General features: G+C 33.8%; 1 protein-coding gene across 5 annotated transcripts in view; it reads left to right on the top strand.

The window, feature by feature from the left end:
- The window catches only part of LOC119645285 (DNA N6-methyl adenine demethylase), a 201,031-nt gene extending 174,476 nt beyond the window's left edge, over positions 1–26,555 (top strand). For 4 of the 5 annotated variants that reach the window (XM_038045412.1, XM_038045411.1, XM_038045410.1 and 1 more), the window contains 6 exons: positions 16,863–17,543; positions 19,917–22,584; positions 22,649–22,853; positions 22,915–23,078; positions 23,133–23,646; positions 23,758–26,555. In XM_038045412.1, coding sequence (XP_037901340.1) covers positions 16,863–17,543; positions 19,917–22,584; positions 22,649–22,853; positions 22,915–23,078; positions 23,133–23,646; positions 23,758–26,221 — 6,696 coding nt within the window. In that variant the 3' untranslated portion in view covers positions 26,222–26,555. The remainder of the gene's footprint in view (positions 1–16,862; positions 17,544–19,916; positions 22,585–22,648; positions 22,854–22,914; positions 23,079–23,132; positions 23,647–23,757) is intronic. The other variant, XM_038045413.1, reaches the window with a different exon arrangement.
- The last annotated feature ends 1,301 nt before the right edge of the window (positions 26,556–27,856 follow it).

Raw genomic sequence — 27,856 nt, 5'->3', positions numbered from 1 at the left:
ATGCTCACTACTGATAAAGTATATTAATTTGGAGACATCGTTTGCAACGTATAAAACTGCATAATTGGACCATAAATCAACACATATACCTTGCGATGATTTAAAATGAATGCATGAATATAATAAATTGGCCCAATTAAAAGACATATATATATATATATATATAGCATAGCTCTCTTAACGCTACGATTTCGAATTGTATAATGTCATCTGAAAAAGATTAGTAAGTAGGTGATGCGCATAAGCCGGCCCGAAACATATGCATATATCTCTTTTCCGCTTGCGTATTTTTTTGTTTCAACTTAACCACAGCCGTTTGAAAGTTTTACATCCATTATCAGAAAATAGAGGTATGCAAACTTTCTCAATCGTTACGTAACTTGTTTAAAAGTGTGAGTTAAAATCTCCACTTAGCATTCGCATAGATCTACGCATGGCTATATCGTTGTCCAAAATTCTTGGAGTTAAAATGTTGAAATGTCCATGACTTGGCTAAATTTTGCCAAATAAATTCAATTGAATCAAAGAGAGTCGAAGGGATTCAGAAGAAGAACAAAAAATTTTAAATTTTTATCATCAATGCATTTTATGAACTAAGAAAAAAATTTTAATTCAAGATTTTTATCATTTTCGATGTAAGAAAGAGCGTAAGAAAACTACTTTCGCCTTAAGATAAACACCTTGATGAGCACCTATATCCAATAACTTTGAATTGGATAAAGCCTATAGGTATATAGCAATAGAGTAAGACGGCATAATGTTTCTGTTATAGGCCCAAATATCAATCGATTGACTCTCAAAACGCCTATAAAAGGTCTGCTCAGTATTAAACTAATCCTTATCGACTAAGTATCGCCCCCGTAATGCAGATACCGAAGAGCAGCTTAGCTGAATATCAAGACAATTTTAAGAAGATTGCAAAAGGATAATAGCAAAATAGAAAAGTATAATCCATAAAGGGATAGCAATTCACGCTGCTTGCACACTACGTCCAAAATTGAGCTTGACATAGCGCTCTCGTTAGGTGAACATAAATTTCTAAGTTGTTTCCTTTTGTTTTTCTCGTATTTAATTTTTATTAAAATATCTTTATTATAACATGTTACTAATGCGATACAATATAATTATAAAAGGAATAATTAACGTAATCTATCTTTCGTAAATTTGTGTAGGTGCGCTAACAGACGTAGATGAGAATCGAGAATGGTTAATTTTGTGTTTGTGTAGTGTGCACAAGTAGCGACCTAAATTGAATTTTTATAAAAAAATTTTTGTTTTAATTTAGACTTTTATTGCAAATCATGGATTGCACACATGTTTTTCTTTTTTATATTTTTTTATATTTAACTGCATATGTAAATGTGCTGAACTATGTTCTTGGGGTGTTTTTCTTAAGAAAGCATTAATTAAAATTTATTTCATCCATTTAAAATGAAAAAAGGAACAGAGTAAAATAATAAAATAATATATAGCTTCGCTTTAAATGCATTTTTATGCTAAGCCCACTGAGATACAATAAAATTATTATAATTTACAACAGCGATGTGATTAGTAAACGCCTGAAGGGAATTAACTTACTTCTCAACGTAATATTAGTGAAGTCGTTTACGATTAATGGTCAATTAAAGGATAGACCCTTTTGGAAAAATCACAAGATTACCATGAACAAAAATTATTTATTTCGCTTACAAAGGATTCGTAAACGAAGCTTTTGCCGACTTTTGCAGCGAAGTTGCAACGCAATTCTAGAATCCCCGCATTTCGACTACTTAAACGGGACAAGCTAATGAATATAAGACACGATACTGTCACTTAATTTGTAATTTGTAATCCCTTCTTATTAGCTAATTGAATAACGATATGCGTAATAGTGAAATCATTAATTTACCCCTGCCTATCTTTTCATTGTATTCACGATTAACACTAGCACTACCGAGTACGTCATTTTGATTGTTTTTAATAGTCGGCGTATAATGTTCCAAAATTTCTTGATGACTTTTACTTATGGGGAAATATCTTTCAATATCTATAATCAGTTTTTTCCCGATGTGGTCTAGTTTTCGTGTTGCCGATGATGTATATCTATCTCTACAAAAAGGAATCACTTCGATACGAATCTCAAATGTTATATAGACAAGGCTAAGAATTGGGCCTGATCTGTTTATGTGCTCGTCTACAATAGGAAAGGGACTGAAACAACCTCGGAAGAACCCCGATAAATTTTTACATATAGTATCGCAAATACAGTAAAAATATTACCTTCATCAGCTCATTAAATAAGCCACAATTTGCACTAAAACATGAATTCCTTCCTATTTTTGTTCTCTTCTATCTCCCATTTATTCCAATATGCATAAGCATTTTGCGCTCGAGTGCAAATAAATTGAAAATAAATTACAAATCAAGTAGAATTAAAAGTTTATCGTTAATTGCGGGCCTATCAGTTAACCGATCGGGACCATTTTATATAGCAGGTTTTCCGAAATACTTTCCCAGAATCGAAATTTATAGACGAAATTATGAAAAAAAAATCTTTTCTTTTTTAAGATTCTTTCAAGTTGTCAAATGTCAATATATATGGACAGATCGTAACTTTCGATTCTTGACCGATTAAGGAATGCTTTTGCTAAACTTCAGTTTTCTATTATTCACTTTTACGGGTGCGGCAAGTCGACGAAACTAAAGGATCAAAATGATCCCTTTTGGTAGAAATATGCAAATGTCTGTACTTCTAGCGTTGAGCAGCTTTCTGTAGAGCATCATCCAATTATTTTCAAAAATCGGTGTAATTCGATACATGGACGCACTAAAGACTCGAGAATTACTTCTTAGAAAACATCGCCTAGAACTGATTTTCTGAGTTTTCAGTTCGTTTGCACATTCTTTGCTTATTACTGTAAAATTCCTATCAAATTTGAAAAATAAGCGAATGGAAAGTAAGAAAAAGATGCTTAAAAAATTATTAACTTGTAAATTCACCATTAAGCCGATGCCAAATTCTGCAAAAATATTTACGATATATACGGTGTATGCAGCCCTGTTGACCCTTGCATTGAATTTATTACGCGCAAGCTTAAAATTCGAATTTTTTTGTATTTTATTTCTTTCTTGTCATTAATTTTCATCTCCTCACCTCCCTCCCCTTCCCATCCCTTCACTCATTCGCCAATTTTCTAGTCTATTAACTTTATCGGTGCACAAACAATCGTCTGTCACGAGACTCGTATCGAACAATATTGAAATGTTTTTACCCCAGAAATATGCTCTTATTTACCTTTCAGTGAATCGGTTTCGGTTAAACTAACCGTTGATTTAAGACCGGAGAAAAAACGTAAACATTAAATCGTACATATAAGATTTGAGTTCCTAGGACCGATTTATTGTTTCCTCAATACTCTAGAAATATTTTTCATAATGTAATATGAAATATTCAAATAGAGCTGAAAACCAACGTAGACGTAGGTAATCCTTTTAAATTTTTAATGTTTTCATTTTTTTTTTTTTATTTCTTTTTTTTTTTTTTTTATATTTCTTACTTCCATTTAATACACATAAATTTTTTGTTTGAAAATATATAGAAAACAAAAAAGGGGAAGAATGAAAATTTAATTAAAAAGTTTTACGGGAGAGAGAGAATTATGGAGGAAGAGAAAGAGACAAAGTTTTAGTTGAAATTAAGTTTTCCAATGAGATTTTATGCCAAATATGCACAAAATGCCTTTTCTCGTAGCCTTACAAATTTTAGGCCGCAAACAACCTGAGTTGTGCACAAATTTTGGGCTGCAAGTCAAGGCTAGAGAAGGAAATTAAAAAAGAAAAAAAAAAAAGAAACGTAATCTTTACAAAAAGTAAAATATTAACGCAAAAAAAAAAAAAAAAAAAAAAAAAAAGAATTCATGAAGTACACACGCACACATATGTATGTGCATACAAAATTATATTACATACTCAGATCTAAGTGTGCCGTGTTCTTTTTTTTTCTTAGCATAGTGCGTGTACTGTGCATGCATGTTTGTGTATGTAACAAAGTTAATTTATGTTATGTAATTAAAAACGAAAACTTTTCTCAATGAATTTTCGTTAATTTCTTTTCGGAAATTCTGTACGCGAGCGGGTGTGTGTGTGTGTGTGTGTGTGTGTGGGCATCAGTATATGTGCATGTTAGTAATTTCTTCCTTGAGCATATATAATTAGATATCCGCAATTATGTATGTACATATACATATATACGTACATATGTAAATACATACATTTATTATATATATGTTACATGCATATAAGTTATATGTACACATTTTATTGGATGAGATAGCAGTTTTCAGACTCTTCACTATAATTTGTCACTGTGCGTTTTACATAGACGCACAAAATGAAATGAAAATTAATGAAATCAGAAGCTCGCTTAATGATGCTTTTAAAAAATCAACCAAAGTGCATAAAATATAATTATTGAACATTGCATCATTATATTTATAACATTAACAGTGCATGCCATACACACAAATTAATGGTAAAAGTTTTTCTTTTTTTTTTTTGTTTTGTTGTTTTTTTTTTTTTTTTTTTTTTTGCTTACTTTACGCTCTAACCACAGTTACTTCTGCCCTTGAATACATAAAAAATTCCTTTTATATTAATGTAAAACGTTTAAGTTGACTAAGGTGAAGATGTTCTTATTAAGGTATGGGGTAAAAATGTCCTTAAATTTCTCCGCAAATTAATGCGCCCGAGACCGGGCAGCATCTACCTGTCCGTCTGCTATCACCTCACAACTTTTGAAAGAACAAGAACGCATTAATTTTTGTAAACTCTTATCAGTTCATAAGTTTAACTGTAATCTGAAGCATTTTGTCTGTTTTATTAAAAGTCTTCTTTCTGTTTTTTTTTATTTGAAATTCGAAAAGTACGTAAAAGATCGCGACTGCCAACTAGTAAATCAAATCTATAATAATTTATAAAATGCTTAGGATAGTTTAGTCACATCTCAGACCTTACTAAGTTGTATAAGTTGTATAAGGTTTTGTTTCCGAAAATTCTGCATACTACTATGCTAATCGGTTGAGTGTCGATGGAAAATAGTTTCTGCTGAACAATTGTTGAAATCGTCTCAACTTTTAAGTAAATTATTTTTACTTACTTATTTCGATTATTATTATTTTTTCCTTTTTTTTTATATATATATATATATATATATTCTTTTGTGTCGCTTTGATTTATTAATATATTGTGTCACTAGCCATTACTTCAGTATATGATGCCTGCTATATATGTAATAATTCATTTAATGCTTATTATATATTTTTGTAAAATGCATTTATTTTCATTTAATTAACTTGACATAAATTGTACAAAATCAGCATTTTATTTCAATTAGATTATTGTTTATGTTTGTAATTATCCTTTAGCTTATAAGAGCAAACATCTACCATCCATTAAATGTTCGCACCCGTACCTATATCTATCTACGCATTCATATACGCATTCATACATATATAGATATTGATGCATTTTTTGTGCACGCATAAGCAAAAGCGTTTTCGACCAGACTATGAACGCATATCGTATCGGTATAATAAAGTTTTACATAAAATGCATACATTTGCAAATTGCAAACATGCATAATTGACAGTTGGCCAAAAAATTCGAAATAAAATACAAAAACAAATGTATTTTATGAATTTTTCAATTTAACTATATCACTCTCTTTCTATTTATCTCTCTCTCTCTCTCTCTCTTTCTCTCTCTCTCTTAGTATACTAGTCTTAGATAAAGCATTATAAAAGGGAAAAAGGAGAAAAACAACAAAAAATCCCATTTACTTTCAAAATATATACTATTTTGTGGTTTTCCCATTAGCCACTCAATCTGATCTTTTTAATAACACCTCATGCTAACATATATAAAAGTAAAATGGTTTTTTAAAAAGTAAATAAATAAATAATAATATTAGTATTAAATATAAATACAACAGCTGGGATGTGTTTATTTTACGAAAATATATATATTATATATAACAGGTCTCCTAGACGCTCTTCTCTCTTATACCAAACATTTTCCTTAAACTCTTATTCATATGCACAATTAAATAAAAATATAAGTTTTTCTAACAATGCAAAGACAATCATAACATTTATTATTTTACATACAAAAATATAACTTGTATTAGAAAGTAAGTATTTCCATATATCATTAAGTCCTTTAAGGCTTAAGAGTAGACAGAAAAAGAATTTATTTTAATTTGCATGCAACTCTTCACCTCAAGTTATGAAATACGTCTGCAGACTTAGCATAGTGACATTTTCTAAAGTCTCGAAAAGTGAGGTTTCTATCTTATTAGCACACATTGACGCATAGGCTAGATGGACCCGAAACAAAAATCACCCCAACGTCGACTATTTTTATCTTGCTCTATACAACGACATTAGACAGTTTTCAGATATATACTAGAAACCAAATTTTACACACTCTTTAACGGAGCGCTTCTTTAATTAAACAAATGAAAAATAAAAAAAAAGAAATTATGAAAAACTTTTTGTTCGTTAATTTCCGTTATTTTCCTTTACTTTGTACATCAAAAACATCGTCATTAGCATCCTTATGGTGATTGCTGCAAACCTTCCAACTCATTTGTGAATTGATTCGAAACTACTTATATTTTAAAAGTAAAATTCTATGCCGTAAAACATTTCTCTTCACTTATTACGGCCCAATACAATACAAGATAAAGGAACAGATCTGCGAATCGTAAATACTCTCTGTTAGATAATACATTAACAGTCTATATGACTGTACACGCTTCAAATTGTGCCAGAAAATTTTCCAAGGCAAACAAACTTTACTACATACAGATGGATATCCTGCATTAATCTGCCATCAAGTCATTACATTTTCTTGATATCCTAACTACTTGCATAGAAGTTTATATATATATTTACATAAATTATATTCTTAACATAATATCAAATAGCCTGCCTATATAGGGTATAAAAGCTGTAAAGAAATTATATTCAGGCCAGTTCAAGCTTTTTAATACTGTTACCCCATTCTCTTTTCTCGGATGCGGTTCGTATCACTAGACCGTGAATATTCCATTTAAGAGAAATATATTTGCACGTTTTCACGACAAGACTCTTTTATTTGCTTAAGAGTAGGACTATTTACATTTTATTACTTTGGCAATACTCTCAACTTTTCAACTCTAATATTCTTTTGTCGATTCAAATATGTTCTTGTCCGACTGACTCAGCCTGCCGCAAACAGTCTACTTATATACATTTCTAAAAGCATATTACTATTATCTGACCAAGTTCATGGCTTCATTTTTAATCCGTTAACTTGCTTTTCCGCTAATCATTTTGCTCGGCCGGCAGCTACATGACGCGCCGCGAATATGCACTTGGATCTTCCCTCTCTAAGGAATTTATCGTTTTGGGAAAATCAATTTGTTGGAATACACTGGATTTAGGATTTCCGCAACAAACAATACATTTTATTACATCAACAAACAGTTATTCAAGAACATATGTTATATGGTAAGGCGTTTACGATGTACATATTTTTATGCATTAAAGACATCTAAAACCTTTTTATGCAGCTCATGCGGTTTATATTATAAGAGTCTGATAGATCTATGAAAATGTTGATGAAATTAAAAATTTTAAATTATATAGAGATCAATTTTGATAGGGACTTTATAAGGCAGATTACTCGGCAATATACTCTTAATTAGAATATCCAAAATATTAGGTCTACGGTAAAGTTCTGCCTACTCATGCTAATATTAAATGAGACGCGATCGTGTACTTGTGACTATTGATAACGTTCATTTACGCCACTTCACTAATTCGGAGCATTTCCATAATTTCTTCATTTCATCGTATAACACGAAATCGCAAAAAGATTTTCTGATAAATTAATGGTCAATAAAGCGATACTGTTTGCCCATTGAAGATGAAAAAACGTTTGCATAACCTTTGCAAGAAATAGAAAAGAACGATAATGAGAGAAAAACGCAATACAGGGAATACATACCATTCCGGTGCAATCGTAATAGCACGCAATACCATAAGTATAAAATGCTTGTTACTTAAGTGCCCACCAATTGGTTTTCATTTTTAAATATATTCTTATTTTTCATTACGCATCATTCTTTTCTATGTAATCGAAGATTACATGTTTAAAAGCGAAATTAACCATTTAATGATTTGAATGAAATGTAAAGTGATTTCGAGTGAAATTATTTTATAAAATTACCAAACTGTCCTGTAGGACATAAAAAGGGTTATGAGATATTTAATGCATTGAAGAAACAAAATCTCCATAAGAACCGAAACCGATTGAATTCATTAATGTCCCGAGAATCCGAAATTCGCGACAAAAGAGGATACGGCTTGACTTTTATCAGGAAAATTCCACGTAAGAAAAATTTCTGCTTATTCAACAAACTTTTACATATAATTTATAATAAAGGAGAGCGGAAGATAGCGTCTGAATATTCACCAATGTGAGAATCTAGATTACCCACCACCCGCGGTGAATACAAATAAAGATCACTTAAAGATTTCTTATCATTAATAAGAACAACTTTTATTCGAAACTTAAGAGTAATGCTACTCACCGTCGCCCGTCGATATTGCTAAACAACAGAAAACGCCTTAAATTTGGAAAAAAAAAATGTTTTCAATCTTACATCAGTTTTTTGCTAATTCGTATGATGTACGGGTGAACTAGATTCATTTTATCTTGCATCACCTGTTATTTACATTATTAGATTTACGAGAATGGATGCAACACGCAGAAAGAGTTAAGAGGAACTCGCCTTTCATTACATCGCTAGATTCATAATCATTTTCTGAATCGATTTAAGTTTATCTGTTTGCCGTTTTTTTTTTTTTTTTTTTTTTTTTTTTTGTGAAATCTACAGACCTCAATTTTTAAGATATTTTGATGAAACTTATATGAATAACAGTAGGATGATTTTAGATATTCAAATGTGGTCCTCGGTCCATTATAGTCATTGAAATTGAACTGCGAAAATGTAAGAGAAGCTTTCTAACAAAATTCAACCTATTCTTCAGTAATGAGCATAGAATTTAAAGAGGAAAAGTTCTCAAAATTATTCTTAATAAAATACAATTAGGAGAAAATTGCTGATATGCTTTTTAAAAAAATTTTCGAAAATTTAAATATATATATATACATATATCCTCTAATCAGTATTTAAAAAAAAAAAAAAAAAATGTTTTTTTTTTTTGTTCCCTTCATATAATATTAAAAGGAGAAGCATTAATATTTTTGCTTAGTGTTCGTGCACATGGAGTACGAAGAATATAAAAGTTTTATGTCTGTTAAAATACACAAATGTACAACAAAAACAACCATACAAAAGCTAAATAAATACAAATAAATTTTCATAAATGACAGCTGTCGGACATAAATAAAATACACACACTTTCGCACAAGGGGAGATATACAAATAAATATACATATATATATATATATATATATATATATATGTATACATATGCACACTCACACACGTATATGCATGCAAACTAATATGCACACACATGCACGTACACTGGTAACAACAAAAGCGGTGGTAAATTAAGGCAGTAACGACGGCGAACCGACTAAATATAAAAGAGAAGCAAAAATCGCATGAAAAACAGTGACTTGAGTACAGTAAAGGACACATACACGAAAAATTAAGACAATGAAGTGCTCTCACACATATAATATATTATATATAAACTAATGAAAAAGCTTTATTCACTTTGGACCAGTCTTTTCGTTTATAAAAATTTTGGTATTCGCCGCCGATGCGACGGGCGTAGATTAGATTTATCAATTCCATTCTCTTACGAAAACTCCATGAAGCATTTATATTCTCGCCCGGCCTGACTTTTCATTTTGATATCCGCCTTTCTGTCTATTCGTCCATTTGGTACTGAAATCGGCTTAGTAGTCAAAATTGAGAAATAAAAGTCAACAAGATCATCAATATCATCAATTTATGATTGATATCGGATGATCATGCTTGACAAATAATTATACATTCTAATTAGCCTGCTTAAAAAGTGGTCAAAACGCTTCTGTGACCGTTTATTACTATATCTATATACCTATTCCTGTCCTTGTACGACCAATATCGGAGTATTCCTTAATTGTTTTTGGACACTAAGGTAAAGATGTTGACCTAATGGAATAACTACAGCGAAGCTTTTACAATTTTTCTCACCACATCTTCCAGGGTGGAAGTCTCGTTTAGAAAAATGGAAAGCTTTGCCTTATGAAAATTTCAATGATTTAACCTGCTCTGGAAAAATGACACAAGATATTGTGATATGGTGTTATTTGTTTGTAAAATCAATAAAAGGCGTGTTTTCTTCTCTATTCTCACTTAAGTAAATCTCTCTCTTCAAGATACCTTATGAGTTGACGTGACGTTGCAAAGTAATTCACTTACCGTAATGCCGCAACCAAACGATTTAACTCCTCTCCAACTACTCGATAGGGTGTATAATATGAATATTTATATCTTTGATCCATCAATGCATATTATTCATGTCATAGAAGACCTTGTCCTACGGGTACACCCCTAAATGCAAGTATAACAGCAATAGCATCTAAAACGATATTATCTGAAATTGTTTAGATTATTTGAATTGAGTTCTATATATTGAATTCTATTTCGTATATGCATCCCCTTTAATCATCCCTTTTAATTATTCATTTATGAAATTCAATATTAAACGGTTTCACTTTATTCTCCTCTTTTTTTTTTATATATATTGAATAGAATTATTATTTAACTCGTATTGTTAATGTTCGTAGATAACTAACAAGCTTTATATATGTTTGCAGACGGCTGGCATCCAATTCGAGGCTGATGACGTATTTTGAATTAAGCCCGCTGAAAAATCGATTTGAAAAGTTCGAACCATAAGATCTTTGGCAATAGACCTTAAGCGTATGAATGGGCTTGAATCGAATCAAAATCTCGAACTTGCCTAGATTATGCCAATATACATAGCGGATACGTACGCGAATGCGTATCATTAGCATTTAATGTACATACCTATCGTTCTGTAAATGATGAATATATCTACATGCCCCGCCTTAAAAAACATATACTATTACAACGTTGAAATCGGGCCAAATACAAGTTCAGCCTTAAAAATATTTTAATCGTATTTCTTGAAAGTTTTTAATTTCATTAAAACGATTTTTTTATTGAATTTATATAAATGTTGTTCGACACTTATCGACGAGAGAAAAGTTTTTTAAAAATATTTTTGGAAAAACTATTTTCTATTAATATTTTTTGAAAAGATAAAATACGATCTTATTTATTATGTGTGTATTTTCAAAAACACCAAGAATGGATTGCCTTTGATATTTAGTCTTGTCTCATGCATTATTTGAAAATTCCAACCTTATCGTAGTTGCATGTATTCAGAGCTCTGTGTACGTGTTGTACACGATGTTGCATAAGCATTTTGTTGATTATTGAAGAAATGAACGTATAAGTTTTTAAAAAAAAAAAAAAAAAAAAAACTTGAGTGAAGGAATGAATAAATGAACGAATGAATAAGTAAATGAATGAATTCCAGGAAAATTTCGTTCACTTTGCTTTTAATTAAAACCTTATTGTTGGTCAAATCAACATGAACATCCTGATCATCGTCATTAAGTACATGTGCTGTAATTACAATTTTCAAATTTGGAGCATTTGTTTTGAAGGCACAAAGTCGTATACTATACGTGAATTTGTGAAAAAATCTTTCATTAAAAAACTTTGAAAAATTTCCTGAAAACATTTTTTCTTTTTTAAACTTATACACAAACGAGATAAATTATTCAGTGATAGCGTCCTCGGCAAATGAGAGAATATATCCATTTTCATATTGCACTGATCAAAGAACAAATACTAATACTAATACTAAATTGCATACAGTCACACTTCAATATACAAGATCTTTCCCTACGCACATCTGATTTTCGTTTCAGGAAATATCATGACTTCACCTCTCATGCATTCTTTTTCGCGTTGAAAAATTTCGACTTACTCGTTATCTGCTTATAAATCTTTTTATAAGTCATCATATATGAATAAAAGTATTAAACAAAGTGGGTGGTGTCGCGTATTTAATGGTAGACCGTATCCCACTACAGTGTTTTCACTTATTTTAGATGTCACCTTACGCTACTTTTACTTAAGAATGATTTCATGTAAATGGCCGCACTTTTCCACATGAATTTGCTTTTATTTCACCAACAAGACGAATAATTTTGAAAAATAAAGCCATTAAAAGTTTATGATCTGTTGTAAGTAAGCGAATTACATAACATAACACGCGTGATCTCAGTGGCAAGCTCACGTGGGCATTTTTTTAGAAATTACACAGTCATTGAACTTTTACAACAATAAATCGATTGGGCCATCAGATGTATGGCAATATGCATCATTCCAGTCCAAAATATCTAATTCATGCTACGGCAAATCACTAATCGTGTTTCTTCAATGTCACTTGCATGCTTAGAAACGACACTTTCAGTCCACAAGTCGCATCCAAAAATCAATTCTTATTGACGTAAAGGTCTTGTTAGAACGACAAGTCGGATTTTTCATTTTTTTGCATTCTTATGCAATGACGAAATCATTTAGCGAAACACGGGCTTCATCTTCCATGCACGGAATGTAACAACACTTTAACACTTTCTGTATGCTAAGCAACTATATATTTTTTCTCGATAATTTGGCAGTAGCATTACTGAACTTTTAACTGGATCTGACGAACAACATGAATCGTATAGCGTTCTATCACCCTGTATATAATATAAATAATTAAACTCGAATTTGCATCATAATTTTTTTCTTGATTGTCAGAATTTCCGTAAAGTCGATTAACACATCAATATACATTTAACATTTCGATTAGTTTTCCACAATTATTGCAGCCTTTGAGGGACAAACACAGTGCAAACGAGCTGAGAAGCGAGAAAAACTTATTCGTTGTTGTTAACATTTGTTAACGTTTACGAAAAGTATTCGCTGATAACATGATATACGCTTAAGTGGACTTAGAATCTCATACCGATCGAAAAATTTATATAGTTGTCGAAATTCATCCTACAAACACAAACCAATTTACGTATTATTGCATAATATTTTATTTATCTACATTTTCTGTTCATTTTGATGGAACATCAACGCAAGACTATTAAATGAAATATATGTACGTGTATTAGATAATACAACAACAAAAACGAATCTGCTGATTTCGAAATAAGCGATGTTTAGATCCTTTTAAAAATACACGGTTTTTAAGATTTGTAAACTTTCTAAAGGAAGTAAAAAAAAAAAAAAAAAAACGGAAGTACAGCGACAAATGTAGCACACTTCTGTTCTCTCCCGATAATATATTGGCATGCAGAGAGTATGTATATTTCTCTAAATAATTATGAAACTATTCGCGTATCACTAAAGAAATCTTCGTATGAAATTTAGATTTTCATAGCACAAATTTTTCGGGTAAGCAAAGTCCAACAATTTGTTTTGCAAATACCTTACGAGTATGAAAATATTCATCCCAAATCAAATATATCGTTTGTTTTTTTTTTTTTTTTTTTTTTTTTTTTTTTTTATCAACTCTTCTTACCGTCAAGCTCTACAAAACGTAAAAATTGTTTTAAGCGGTAATTTGTTGATATGTTTACTACAATTCCGCCGTTCCATTTACTTGCTTGTCTTCTCTCATACATATATATATATATGCATATATATATATATATACATATGCCCTACCGCTTATTTCATTGTGTTTCCGGCATTATTTTGATTGAAAATTTTCATACAAAATTAAATTCACAAATGCTTTGCTCTCGTTTATATTTCAATTTAAATTCAACAGCGCTTGGGACAACTTCGATATGTATACAAATTTATCCCATAATACGCTAACTTTTATTTGATTTTTTTTACAACAACAACAACAACAAAAACAAACACAAATGTATTTATTGTATATTCATTTATCATATGAGCAAATCTTTCATATCTCATATCTAAGATAAAAGCTACATACTTCTTGCTCTAAAAGAAAACAACATATTGAGTCTCATTTAAGACAGTGTCGATTGATGTAAGAAGTCAACTGCCCACACGAGTACAGTGTACATGAACTTTGCCTGACCGAATACTCAGTAATTTCTTTAGATTAGCAATTAAAGGAAAACAGCGGAATTTTACACTAATTGTAGACGTGCCATAATAAGTATCTCTGTCAAATTGCTTAGTACGAGGTTAGTCTCACAAGTATTCGATCCGGCAAAAAATGTTGATAAACCTATCTTTATGGTTCAAAATATCGTCCCCCTAGTGCAATACCACTTGTTCCAAAGATGTTCAATAGTTTCGTTGGCCTATTTACAGTCAAAAACAATCGAACACATTAAAATTGTTATCTATCACAGATACGATGTCTTCATTATGGGCAAATCTTTTAATGTCAAGCCATGTTTTCAAATATATGAAAAGAAAATAATGCAAAGGGTGACTTAATTTGGCGAATAGAATATATGAGAAAGCAATTCGAACGTTAACTTTTTGATTTTAGTTACCGTTATAGCGGTTACGTGACTGCTGAGCCGGTTTTGTTCCACTGCGACAGAAACCAGGAATCATTTTACGCACAACCTTCACACGTCGAAATTTGCAATCAATATACGATATGCAATATTCTTTGGCATGCCTACGTTGTTCACGCGACCATTCATTTCGAATTGATGTCGCCGGTCCCGCGTATGTCCCGTCGTTAAATATGCCATAATGATGCCTAGAACTTTATTATCGTGCAGGAAAGGCGGACAGAATAAACATAGACTGTTCCCAGTAGAATGTGAAATTTAATATGCCTAAGTTCTTTTGCGAACGACTGATTGCAGTCGAGATATCTCTTCTTCATAATAATTAAGTTAACCAAAATTCGTGAGAATGTTAACTTTAATTAAAGTTAATACTTTTGGCGGAAATCATATGAAAATATGAAAACTTAAAATTACGTGGCTGCATTTCGTAATCAACATACAAGAGAAATTTCATATACGCATATATATACGTGTACACGTGCCTATGCGTAGGTATTTATTAGTCAAACAAAGTGTAAAATTAAAATTTATGATATTAATTTATTGCCTTTCTTGTGTATCCTATACATATACATATATATATATATATACGCGTGTACGCGCTAGTGTCTTCAGCATAACAGATATGAAACAGCTGCTGCTGCTGTTGCATTTTTTATCTAAAAATGCCATTGATATTGTACTTCGTAGTGCGAGCAGTACGCAATGCATGGATGAAAAAGAGTCAAGAACAGACACATATGCATGCATGCATATATAAATACATTTTCATAGACATATATAGATAGCAAGCAGTATATAGTATGTCTGCAGTATGGGGAGAAGAATAAGGAAAGAAAATAAATTGACTACACCTTCCCATTTTCCTTTTCCCTCTTACAATACCTAAGCTTTTTACATATTTTTTAATACTCTGTAAATATAATTTTAATTGGTTCCAAGCTGTTTTTTTTTTTTTTTCTTTTTTTTTTTTTTTTTTTTTTTTTTTGCTCTTCTTTCTTCTTGCCAGAGTTCTGTTTTTTTTTTTTTTTTCTGCTTTCATATTTCTTTTTCTTTATTTCCTTTGTCATGTTTATTATTAATAAAAATTGTTTATGGAAAAGAAAAATAAGTAAATAAATAAATGGAAAAAATGAAAATTTATGGCTTTTTTATTTTCTGTTTATATTCATTTGATGATTTATGATTTTAATTTGTTTAATATTTTGCAATAAAAAATTTTTTTCATAAATAACAAATACCAAATAATCTTTGCACTAATTTTCTCAAAATGCAAAACGAAACATATTTTAATATGTATATATATATATATCAATTTTCTTATTAAAATTAAGTTTTTATGTTCTTCTCTTTAGTAAATGTATGCGAACATCTAGACATGCGAAGACATAAGGCCATCGCAGATCCATGTAAAGCTAGAGAAGCATGATTTATAGAAATATGCTCAAAGTTTCTCCATAAGATTTAAAATGAATAATAATTAATAGGTTAAGATTTCTTGACGGAATAATAATAACAAATATTCCGCTCAGCGCATAGTACTTAAGTAGTCATACTACCGTCATATATGTATACAGTTTGCAGCGCTTAGAAGGATCCAACGGAGGTGTAACGCAATCCATATAATCTTCTGATTAGTATAAAGTTGCTTATGCAACTCTCTCTCTCTCTCTCTCTCTCTCTCTCTATTGTTTGAAGCTTTAAAGTTGAGAAAATTTCAATATAGAAACGGAAAACAATAAAAGGAATTTCGTTAGGTGTTATTGAGATACGAGCTGAGTACCCTCTCACAAAGCAGGTCTACTACAGTTAACAAAGTGAAACAACCCATCGAAGATGCAGCTAAAAGGATAATAACAATTTTATCAACAAATCGCATACCATTGTAAATTTTAAAGAATTAAGTAGAATTAAGAAAATTAATAGAATCAAGACTCTAGGCAGCATTTTTCTATGCTATTACACTTACAATTAATAAAAATTAATAAAAATGAAATATTATTGACAAAAGTTAAATAGGTAAAAATTATGGAAAAATAATTATGCAGAAGCATTCGAGTAGATAACGTTGTATTGCAATAAGAGGCTTAAAATTTACTTAAATATTAAATTTCATGTACACATAGCACCGTATGTGAAAATTTTTTAAAATTCGCCCCAAAAAAAATACATATTGATCGATTTTAATTTAATTTTTTTATCTTGTTTTACAGACTCGTGGGCGGAAACCATCTGCAAAGCTAAGTAAAATAAATGTTACCTCCATTGTCCATTCGCCACGTCAGGTTGCTAATTCAGCTATCAGTCCGGCTGCAGCAACGGCATCTGGACCAGGAATAGGAGCATCTGCGACACATGTGCCACATCCTTCGCCAAATACGACAAGCGCAACGGCCACTAATCTTTTAGCAAATAGTTCGGCACAACAGCAACAACAACAACAACAGCAACAGCAAATAAATTCATTACATCAACAACAGCAGACAACACAGCAACAGCACCAACATTTGCAACAGCAGCAATCATCACATCAAATACCAAATACACAACAACAACAATTACAACAACAGCAAACTCAACTAACCCAACATCAGCATTTACCTTCATTGCATACTCAAACTCAATCGCCACAACAACAACAACAACAGTTGCCCCAACAGCAACAGCAAACACATCAGCAACAATTACATCACCTTGGACAACAACCTCAGCAGCAGACACAACAAACACACCAACATCATCATCAACAACAACAACAACAACAGCAGCAGCAGCAGCAGCAACAATTGCAACATAGTCATCATCAATTGCAACAGCAAGATCAACAACAACAACATCAACATCAGATTACTGCGCAAATACAAACAATGAAAGATCAACCACAACAACCTATGGTACGTTTATGTTCAAAAATAGTTTTTTTAATGCATGTTAACAAACATGATCTCCGAAAAACCTTTATGGAATGTACAATGCACGAAGACGAATGACAAATATTTATGTTAGTAAAACAAAGCGAGTTTTCACTTTCAAATTTTTAAACTTAATTTTATATAATGGATAAAATTGCTACATTAAGTCCATCGAAATCTAAAAATATTTAAGTCGTTGATATGTAAAAATTTTCACAACTTCCCTGCAATAATATTACTAATGTATCGAAACTATGTAGAGCACATGATGCCTAATCCGAAAATCACGGAAAATGACACTACAATTGCTCACAACTCCTAATGTTTGATTTACTCACATTTTCTTATTAGAAGGCGTTTTATTTTTAAAATTTTTCTTATTGTTACTCATGCACTTCACTTCTCTATCCTGTTTACTACAAAGGGTGACAAAACGCAAGTGCAGATACAAAAGTCATTTAATATGAACGTTTAAACATATTCAGCTCCTCATCGTGATACTCTGCTTTATACATATCTGATCTGAGCGTATTTCGTTATAATCACGTATTATCCTTCCTAGTATATGTTGCCTATTGTACGAACGCTCACATTCGCAAATTTTGAAACAAAAAACTAATGCTGGCTAACATATAGTCATCGGCCAACTTTGAAGTTTAGCATGATCCTGTTCTCAACGACGAAAATTGTAATTTGCATACTCATAGCATATATTAATCTAAAATATTTATTTATCAATCACTCAGGGCTCACATTCAGAGGAAAAACAATGCCGATTAACCAGTGACTAAGCTAAAGGAAAAAAAAATTAAATATCAAAAACTTTTAAGGATTAATTTGAAGTAAAGGCAATAATATGTAGGACGTTTTATTTTCTTCTCAACTCTTCTCTTTAATCGCTTACGAATTCTTTCCATTGATCGTATTATTATATAGTAAATACTAAAGATGTGCTTGTTACATTTAAAGCAAGACATTGAACAAAATAATTGTAACACCCACTCACTGCCTGAAGTAAATCATAAAATAATTTTTAAAGTATTAGGAAATTTTTATTTTTTTTTTCTGGCACTTGTCGCACATAGATTATTGACCGGTCTGTCAAATTTAATCAAGAGCACGCATGCGAAATTTCTTGACGGCGAAACCTAAAGCGTATGTCGCCCAAGTTACATATGCAAAATCAACTTAATGAGATCTCCAAAACGGTTCCACCCATATACGTTAAAATAATCGCTACATCCAGTTGCGAATAAAACTAAAAAACTTTCAAATGAGATTTGGTTTTTTTTTTTGTAATTTAAAAGTATTTACATACTATTACGTTTTAAATCATTAATCGCATTGAAAAAAAATTCATAATTATACGTAATACGATTTTTTTGTTTTTTTTTTTGCTATTAAATCTGTCGTTTATCCGCGCATCTATACATACTAAGTAACAGATGCGCATAAATTGAAAAAGCAACTTAACAGAATTTACATTTTGCTGCATAAATGTTATAAATTATTTGATTTTTTATAATAAATACACATATCGGGAATTTAGGTGCATACATGTCGCGTATATGTGTTTTTGCTGTACATCAAAATGTTTTTGTTTACCGAAATATACAAATGATTTTTAAAATCTGTTTATGTACCCTATGCGAACATGCATCAACATTTTAACCCATATGTCCGTCTATATAACATAAACGTTCATTAACACTAACAAACTTGTTGCTATTGTCAACGTCATTTACGACGTACATATTATATATGTATGTTACATGTATATATACATATATATGTATATCTATATATCATTTACGTTTCGCGCGTGCTTCTGTGTGTCTCGAAGTGTTGATGTGAACGTGTTTTTATTTGAAAATAAACCGAATATATTTTCATTGTGGGCCATGATAACAAAAGAAAAACTACACACGTGCTTAAAGACTGACACCCGTTCATATAGAACTTGATACATATATATATATATATATATATTATATATACATTCATAGTAATATCAAATTTAAAATATTTGCATGCAATAAAAGATATGTGCGTATAAACACAACCTGCATTTGATCGCTACAATAGATTTATTTATTCGTACATAGCCCACAGTTCAAAATTTCATTAGAAGAAACAAAAACGAAAGCTTAATAAATAAAAAACTTGTGGAAATTCGTAACAATTTTTAACTCGTCCATTTTACCACAGCAATGAAAAGAACGCAACTTTAAACAAAAAAAGACCAACAAAACGCTTTCATACGTATGGCTTTCAAACTAAGTGTTTGCGTATGTGGTACATATATCGAAATCAAAAATTTTTTTACACGGTTTATTTTTTTTTGTGCAATTTCAGGCACCAATGGCTTTCTATCCTACATGGCAAACAGATCCTTCTCAAGGGTGGCAAAACCAGTTTATTCAGCAAATTCCTCAAAACACCCCAGCAATCACGTCACTAAACTCACTCGACTTCCAGACACAATCGTATGGCTATCCATCCAATGGATATGTTCAAACAGGCCTAGGGTTCGATCCAAATTATGGTCGCTCGCCCTATGGTGCACCAGTTCAACGATATGATTTCCAAAGTCAACAATTGCCAAGTGCTCCTATAAATCAAGTTGGCTTACAAGGTGTTGGTTTCGCGCCAGCTGCTGTCACCTATGCTGGCCAAGTATCTGCAACACCGACTGCGCCTAGTGTTGGCTTACAACAACAGCAACACATTGGTAGTGTTCCCGATCTTAACAAGACAATGTCGGGAAACGACATGCCTGGATATCCTCGAGTGAGCAGCGTGCCGCCGCGCTCACTCAACTGTAATGGGTATTCAGGCGATTATGGCGGCGCCCAACAACCTACAAATCATTCATCAACAGCAACTTCACCATCTGCAACTCCAAATAACAACTCATCCGGAAATACTACAGTTGCTGCAGTTAATGGTAGCCAACTTGGAACAGTTACACAAAATGCTTCAGTCGCTCCCCCAGCCGCCTCACCCATGCAAGCTCCAAACACTCAAACAGTATCACAGTCACCTACACGTAACGTCATGCAACAATCGCAAACTTCTGTAACACACCAAGCGTCACGTCATATCCCCCAATCACCAAACCAAATTCCTCAATCTCCGAACGGAAATATGACAGCGGCTTCTCAACAACAACAATCATATGGTGGAACCACAATTCCGGCATCACCTCATCATAATGTTACCATGCAGCCTCCACAACAATCACAAAATCATATCTCGTCTCCACCGCAAGCGCAACAACATCAACAACAACAAGACTGGAATTGGGCCAATCAAACGCAAACATCGACAGATCCTTATCAACAAACAGGTCCCGGTGGTGAGCGTCTTAATCTTAACACCCGTATCAAATCAATGATATTACGTAAAAACGATCCAAAGGATTTAATTTCGGGTACAAGTAATTCCGATATTCACGGCATGCCCGGCACTCTGCCACCGCCTCCTCCTGTTGGAGGAGGCAATACTGCCAACACCGCTCAACAACAGCAAACCGGTCATTTTTTATCGTATAGCCACCATCTCCGAAGCGAAACGTTATTGAACGCTAACGGTTCAAGCAGTGTACCTCCACAATTAACATCCCAGCAACCACAACAACACCAACAACAACCACCAGGAATTCAAACACCTGCAAACGCTGGTTCTTTAACTGCTGGAGGTTCTTTGGCACCTGAACCAATCGGAGGTGGTGGCGATCACATTTGGAAGCCACACCATGCCAATTCCTTTAAAAAACCCGTAGCATCCGGCTTTCAAAGTACAGAACATCATCACCATCACCAGCAACCGCAGCATACAACCACAGCTCACACTGAACCAAAAAAATCCAGTCGTAAAAGTAAAAGTAGTCGTTCCTCTAACTCTAATTCGACCGATAATTCAGATATTGATAAAAATAGCCATGATCCAGGAGGAGGCCATCACCTATCCCATTTAGCAAACATGAAAATGGAGAAAAATCCAACTTATCCACCGGCTCATTACACACCACAACATCCAGATTATCATACGCCCTATATTAAATCTGAGCCAGGTTTATTGCCCGGACAACACAATAAGATGGAGGGATACGAACGCAATTATCAAAACTTTGTTCAATACGCCGACTATTGTCAAAATGAAGTTCAGACACAACCAGGACCGCATATACCCCAGCAACCTCATCACCAAAGTCAACAAGATTACCCCACTTACCATCACAATTCGGGTTACTACGGTTCGACCGGGTTTCAGCAGAATTATCAACAAAATTTTATGCCTGGGTACCAGCATGCGACAGCAACGCCTGCATTCAGCAACACGCACAGCCTCCATTCTCATCACACTAACGCTATTGCTTCACATGTCAAAACAATGAATGGTCCCATACCAAAAGGTGCTATACATCATCATGGTAACCATTTAATGGAAGTAGATAGAAAATCGGATACTAGCAGCATTATACCGCTGCCAACCAATTATGAGAAAGATATACCAGCCCACGCATATCCCATACCACCCCATCGGTATCCGCTGGGCCCACCTCATCTAGGACCCGGAATGATAGAACCCAAAATTGAAGACATGGGCACTGGGTACGCGCACTCACATACAGCCCATGGAAGCATTGGTTATCCTTTTCACGGCGAAGGTGGCCCGGCAGCCATTAAAGGAAGTACTGGTTTTTCATGTTGCCGCCAAGGTGGCACCAGGGCTCCAACAGCGGAACATCTCAAAGATGGCTCTTGCATTGGAATGCAAACAAAAGACGAAATTCTGGTCGAAGAAGAAGATCAGGAGAGCAATAATGGGACAAAACCTAAAAAAAAGAGCAGCAAACCAGAAGAAAACAATGAAATTGTCGTGAAACATGAAAAAATTAACCCAATGTTTGATACATCCGATAGATTAGAAAAAGGCAATAAAACTGAAGTTCCTGAATGTGATTGCTTTCAATCAGATAAAAGCCCACCTGAACCAGGAACATATTACACTCACTTAGGTAGGTGCACAAAAGGACAAAATATGCCAGATCTCTTTGTAGTAATAATAAATCTTATTCAAAGGCACTGCATCGAATCTGACTGATTTGCGTAAGGAATTTGAAGAGCGTTGTCAAATATCTGGACGCCAACTTCGTATCGAAAAAATTATATATACTGGAAAAGAAGGTAAAACGTCTACTGGCTGTCCCTTAGCTAAATGGATTATACGACGAGCCGACCCTGAGGAAAAGATTCTAGTCGTTGTAAAGAAGCGGCCAGGTCACAGGTAAGTATACAAAAGTAAATTTCGCACATGGACAACTCAAAATTTAATACTATATCACAAGATGCACAGCTGCTTACATAGTAGTATGTATGGTAGCCTGGGAAGGAATGCCCCGCCTTGAAGCGGATAATGCCTATAAAAATCTTATCCCTAAACTTAATAAATTTGGTCTACCCACAACACGTCGGTGTGCCACTAACGAAAATCGAACTTGCGCTTGCCAAGGTAAAACTTCTTTACGATCAACATTGCAGTCCAATAATCCTTTTATGCTTGCAGGTCTCGACCCAGAAACGTCGGGAGCCTCTTACAGTTTTGGTTGTTCCTGGTCTATGTACTATAATGGTTGTAAATATGCACGTTCAAAGACAGTACGTAAATTTCGCTTATCAGTCAAAAGCGAAGAGCCTGCTATTGAAGAGCATATGAATGTTCTGGCCACCGTATTGGCACCACTCTTCAAACAAATATGTCCACGTTCCTATGTCAATCAAACGCGTTACGAAAAGGAAGCACAAGACTGTCGTTTAGGATTGAAAGATGGAAAGCCCTTTTCGGGCGTGACTGCCTGCCTAGATTTCTGTGCACATTCCCATCGTGATCTGCATAATATGCAGGATGGATGTACGGTACAAGTCGCTCTCTTAAAAGCGACAAATCGAGACAGCAATAAACCAGACGATGAACAGTTACATGTATTGCCCTTATACACAATGGACACAACGGACGAATTCGAGAGTATGGAAGGGCAAAGGGAAAAGCATCGCCTTGGAGCTGTTCAAGTCCTGGACAAGTGAGTGTAGAGTTGACATTTCATTCTGTACTATATATATGCTATAGTTTTTATACTTAAATATTCTGTTGCTGATTTTAATAAGAAATATCCTTTCTTTATTTAATGTAGATTTCCCTGCGAAGTACGAGTCCGTTCAACACCTCTAATACCTTGCCGTCGGCATGGGAAGAAACGCAAAGAGGATGAAACGCCACCAGCAGGAGATGGAGATAATAACGTAGTACCGGTAACACAAGCAACCATTACTCCAACTCCGGCAAGTGCTGTAAACAACTCACAAGCTGCAAATAAAAAAGATCCCAATACTAATACCGCTGCCCCTACAAATGGTAACGTTGTGGCCAATAAATCAAAGTCAAAATCTAAATCGAATCAATCATCTACAACAACAAGTTCCTCGGCACCGCCTTCTACTCCATCTCCGCGTTGCCAGACGCCTGTTACCAATAATCCAAGCCCAGCGGGAAGTGCATTTACTACACCGCCGGTCAGTAACAATAATCTTTCGAACCAATCTTCTAATAATAATGCTTCTGGAGGTAACACCAATCAACTCATGACGTCCAATACAAGTCTGATGAATATGGCGACCATGATTGATACCTTCACTGATGCCCAACTACAATCTAACCAGATCTCAAGCACGGTGCTGGATTCGCCCTACTCATACGACTATCAAACGGGTTCCTATATAGATTCACGCAATTATTATGGCAACTGGCCACCACCGCCCCACCCTCATAACCCTCCACACGCAAGTGCTCATAATGTAGGCAACTTAACTGGTAATGGTGGCAATAATATTGGAACTCCGACAACTGCCAATACCCCCATGGCACCTCCAATTCCGAACAATCACAATCCAACTCATCACTCAACAGGTGCTCAACACGACCCTAACAATTATAACACAAATGCCTACAATAATATGCCGACTGCAGGCAGTCAGCAACTCACACAAGTTCACGACGTACGTGGTGAAGTGAAAAGTCGGGGCAGCGAGGAAAATCCTGATTCAACAACTCTGGGAAATAACAATTTGTCTGAAAGTAAGTTGACTACTCTTACTCCAATGACACCTATGACTAATCTAACGACTCAACAACATCATCCCCCACATTCCCATACAAATCCAATTGAAGAAGGCTTTGTCAAGCCAAAACCGCCCACAGATTATCAATACTCTCAGTATCCGAATAACTACCAAATGTATCCGCCGCCTCATTCAGCGTATTCGGCCTATGATGCGTATCAAAATATGAATTATAATTATGGCTATCATCAGGCTTACTCACCGTACGGGATGTATCCACAGCAGACGCCACCACCTACACCGCCCCCGCCGTCACCAAATTGGAATATGTACGGTCATCATCAAAGCGCCAATGCTACAGCGCCGGCAACATATTCAGCTTCTACCCCCCTGCCTCCTGCAACGAATGTATCACACCATCAACCCATTACTCCTTTGAATAATACCAGCTCTCATGTAGGTCAAACGGTATTACCAAATGGCGGTAATATGAAACCTGTAACAGGGCTGCAATCTATAAAAAACGCAAATGCGACTATGCCAGTTGCGACAGCAATTTCGCAAACACCGCCCCAAACTACGCTTACAGACATCAGCAATCCGAACTCTGGCACAACATGTAGCGATACAAACAATACTATAGTAGCTGTGACAATAGAAACTGATAAAGTAAATACTGGAATCCCCGCTACATGTACAACTTCCGCAACAACCAATAATCACAACGCAAATTCTGCTACTACTTCAAGCGCTCCAATTGAAACTTCTACTACAACAACATCATCTGCTAACTCAAATAAAATTGAACCGATCGGCGAAGTAGCTGAAATCAATGACAATTTGGAAGCTCTCCAGGATCCCCAAATGGGTGGCGTTGCAATAGCACTTAATCACGGCAGTGTACTTATCGAATGTGCAAAACATGAGATGCATGCAACTACCGCTCTACGTCGTCCAAATCGTCATGAACCAACTCGAATGACTTTAATTTTCTATCAGCATCGCAATCTGAATCGTACGCATCATGGCATTGACGAATGGGAGGAGAAAATGCGCGTCAAAAAGATTAATACAGACCTAGACAACAAGGCCAAAGAAGAAAAAGAAAAGCTTAAAAAAGAACAAAATGGTGACGCCGAGGTTGATGATGACGACGAAGAAATGACACAAGCAAACCCTGCAAAAGCCAATACCCCGAAAAAAGAAGGTACCACTAACAGCAACAATACAAGTAACAATCAGAACAAAAATAATAGCAGCCAAGTATCTGTTAGTAAAAAGAAAAAAGAGTCTACAAAAAAAAATTCCAACCCACAATCAGGCAATGAGCCAAAAAACGAGAAAGTTGCCCTCCGCGCACCAACGCTAACAACAACTTCGTGGACAACCCTGTTTCCTATGCACCCATGTGTGGTTACGGGGCCATACCAGGAGGGCAACAGTAGTCCAACGTCCACAACCGCTCAACAACAGCAAATGCACGAACAACATCAACAGCCATCACAGCAATTACCGCAACAGCAACAAATGCCATCATAAGTACCAATCAAACGATATGTTAAGATGAACCCTATTATCCAATCGAGTTTAATTTTTCTTGGGTTTTCCTTCCCTGCACGCATTTTTTGTCATTTCATTTTCTTTACATATGTAAACTCACTCGGATAACTGTGATTTTGGTTTAAATCTCCAGTATGTGCCATATTTAATTAAAGCTTTTTTTTTTTAAATGCCATTTTGTTATTAGAGAATCATAAGAGACGCCATTTCAAAATATGTACCCACAGATATACTTATGTGAATTTATGTAAATACAACCAACATATTAAATTCAGTATATAAAAAAAAAAAAAAAAAAAAAAAAAAAAAAAATTTATAATAATTTCAAATGGCATAACGGTTAGTCTTTCACAATTATGAAGTGTACTGGTAGTTACAAAACTTCTCTGACAATTTATTTGTTCTTAACACTCCTTCTTCCTGGGAAACCACATCATTTTGATTAAATTATGTACATTTTTTTACTCCCAATACAAAGTATTTACCCGTATGTGATTCTATGTCACTAAGAGCGAAAAAAAAAAAGAAAACAAAAAACCGAAAAGATCTATGACATATAAATGTATACAGTGAGACTTTTGAATTTAAAAACAAAAAACTTGTGCATACGCCATGCCAACCATGCCTTTCACTCTTTTAATTTCCGCTATTTATTTTTGAGCATTAAAAAAATTGTTTATTTTCTGCAACCAAATGATCAGGTACGAACAATTAACATAACGTCTGAGGCTAATAACAGTATACAGCTGCGTACTGCTTACAGCTGTGTATCTGTTCATCATTTCTCTTTCGAGTACTCAATGCAATCAGTTTTTAAGCCGAGTTATCCGTTCTTCTCCCAATACATTTGCAAGGATTATTACGACATAAACGTTTACTAAAATGATTTAAAAATTTCATATGAAAATGATCGCGTCGTACTCACTCATGTTTGCTGGTTGATGCAATGATTTTTTTTATTCATATTCGTGCTTTTACTAATCGATATATTTTCTGTTTTAAGCGAAGCGTGTAAAATAATTCTAAATATTACTTGCAGCCGTAATGAAACAAACAAAGGACAAAAATCGTTATAGTTAAACTTCACTGTATGTATTTATATAGGTGGTATATATATGCCTTTGGAAAATAAGACACATTCTTTCATCTTTTCATTAAAAATTTTATTTTTTCTCGCGAAATTATGTTAAATAGATTGAAGATGATAAATTAATCACTAAGCCAACGATAAACGATTCGAAACCGATCCCACACTTTTACGCCACAAGCACGCCATCATAACATTTTCAAAAAGTTCCAAGCATTTATAATGCTTAAACAGAATAGAATGGAATAAGGCGTAAGATAGAGATCATGATCATTACAATTATGAAACTATGATATTCCAACTTAAACATTACGAAAAGAATGATATTAAAAATCAACGCACTCTAAAAAATTAATAATAGATGATAAATGATAAAAAAAAACTTCAACTTGCATACAATGTACATGTATAGTTAAGGTCTTAACAACAAATTATCCCCAATACGAAGCCACATGAACACCTATACACAAAACACAAGCGCGCAATGCAGATGCACACGTATAGTAAAGGATTTATTTTAAATTTAA

This window comes from Glossina fuscipes, unplaced genomic scaffold (assembly GCF_014805625.2).
Source record: "Glossina fuscipes isolate IAEA_lab_2018 unplaced genomic scaffold, Yale_Gfus_2 1, whole genome shotgun sequence".
In the NCBI taxonomy this organism is placed as follows: domain Eukaryota; kingdom Metazoa; phylum Arthropoda; class Insecta; order Diptera; family Glossinidae; genus Glossina; species Glossina fuscipes.
This window is presented reverse-complemented; position numbering and strand designations above follow the sequence as displayed.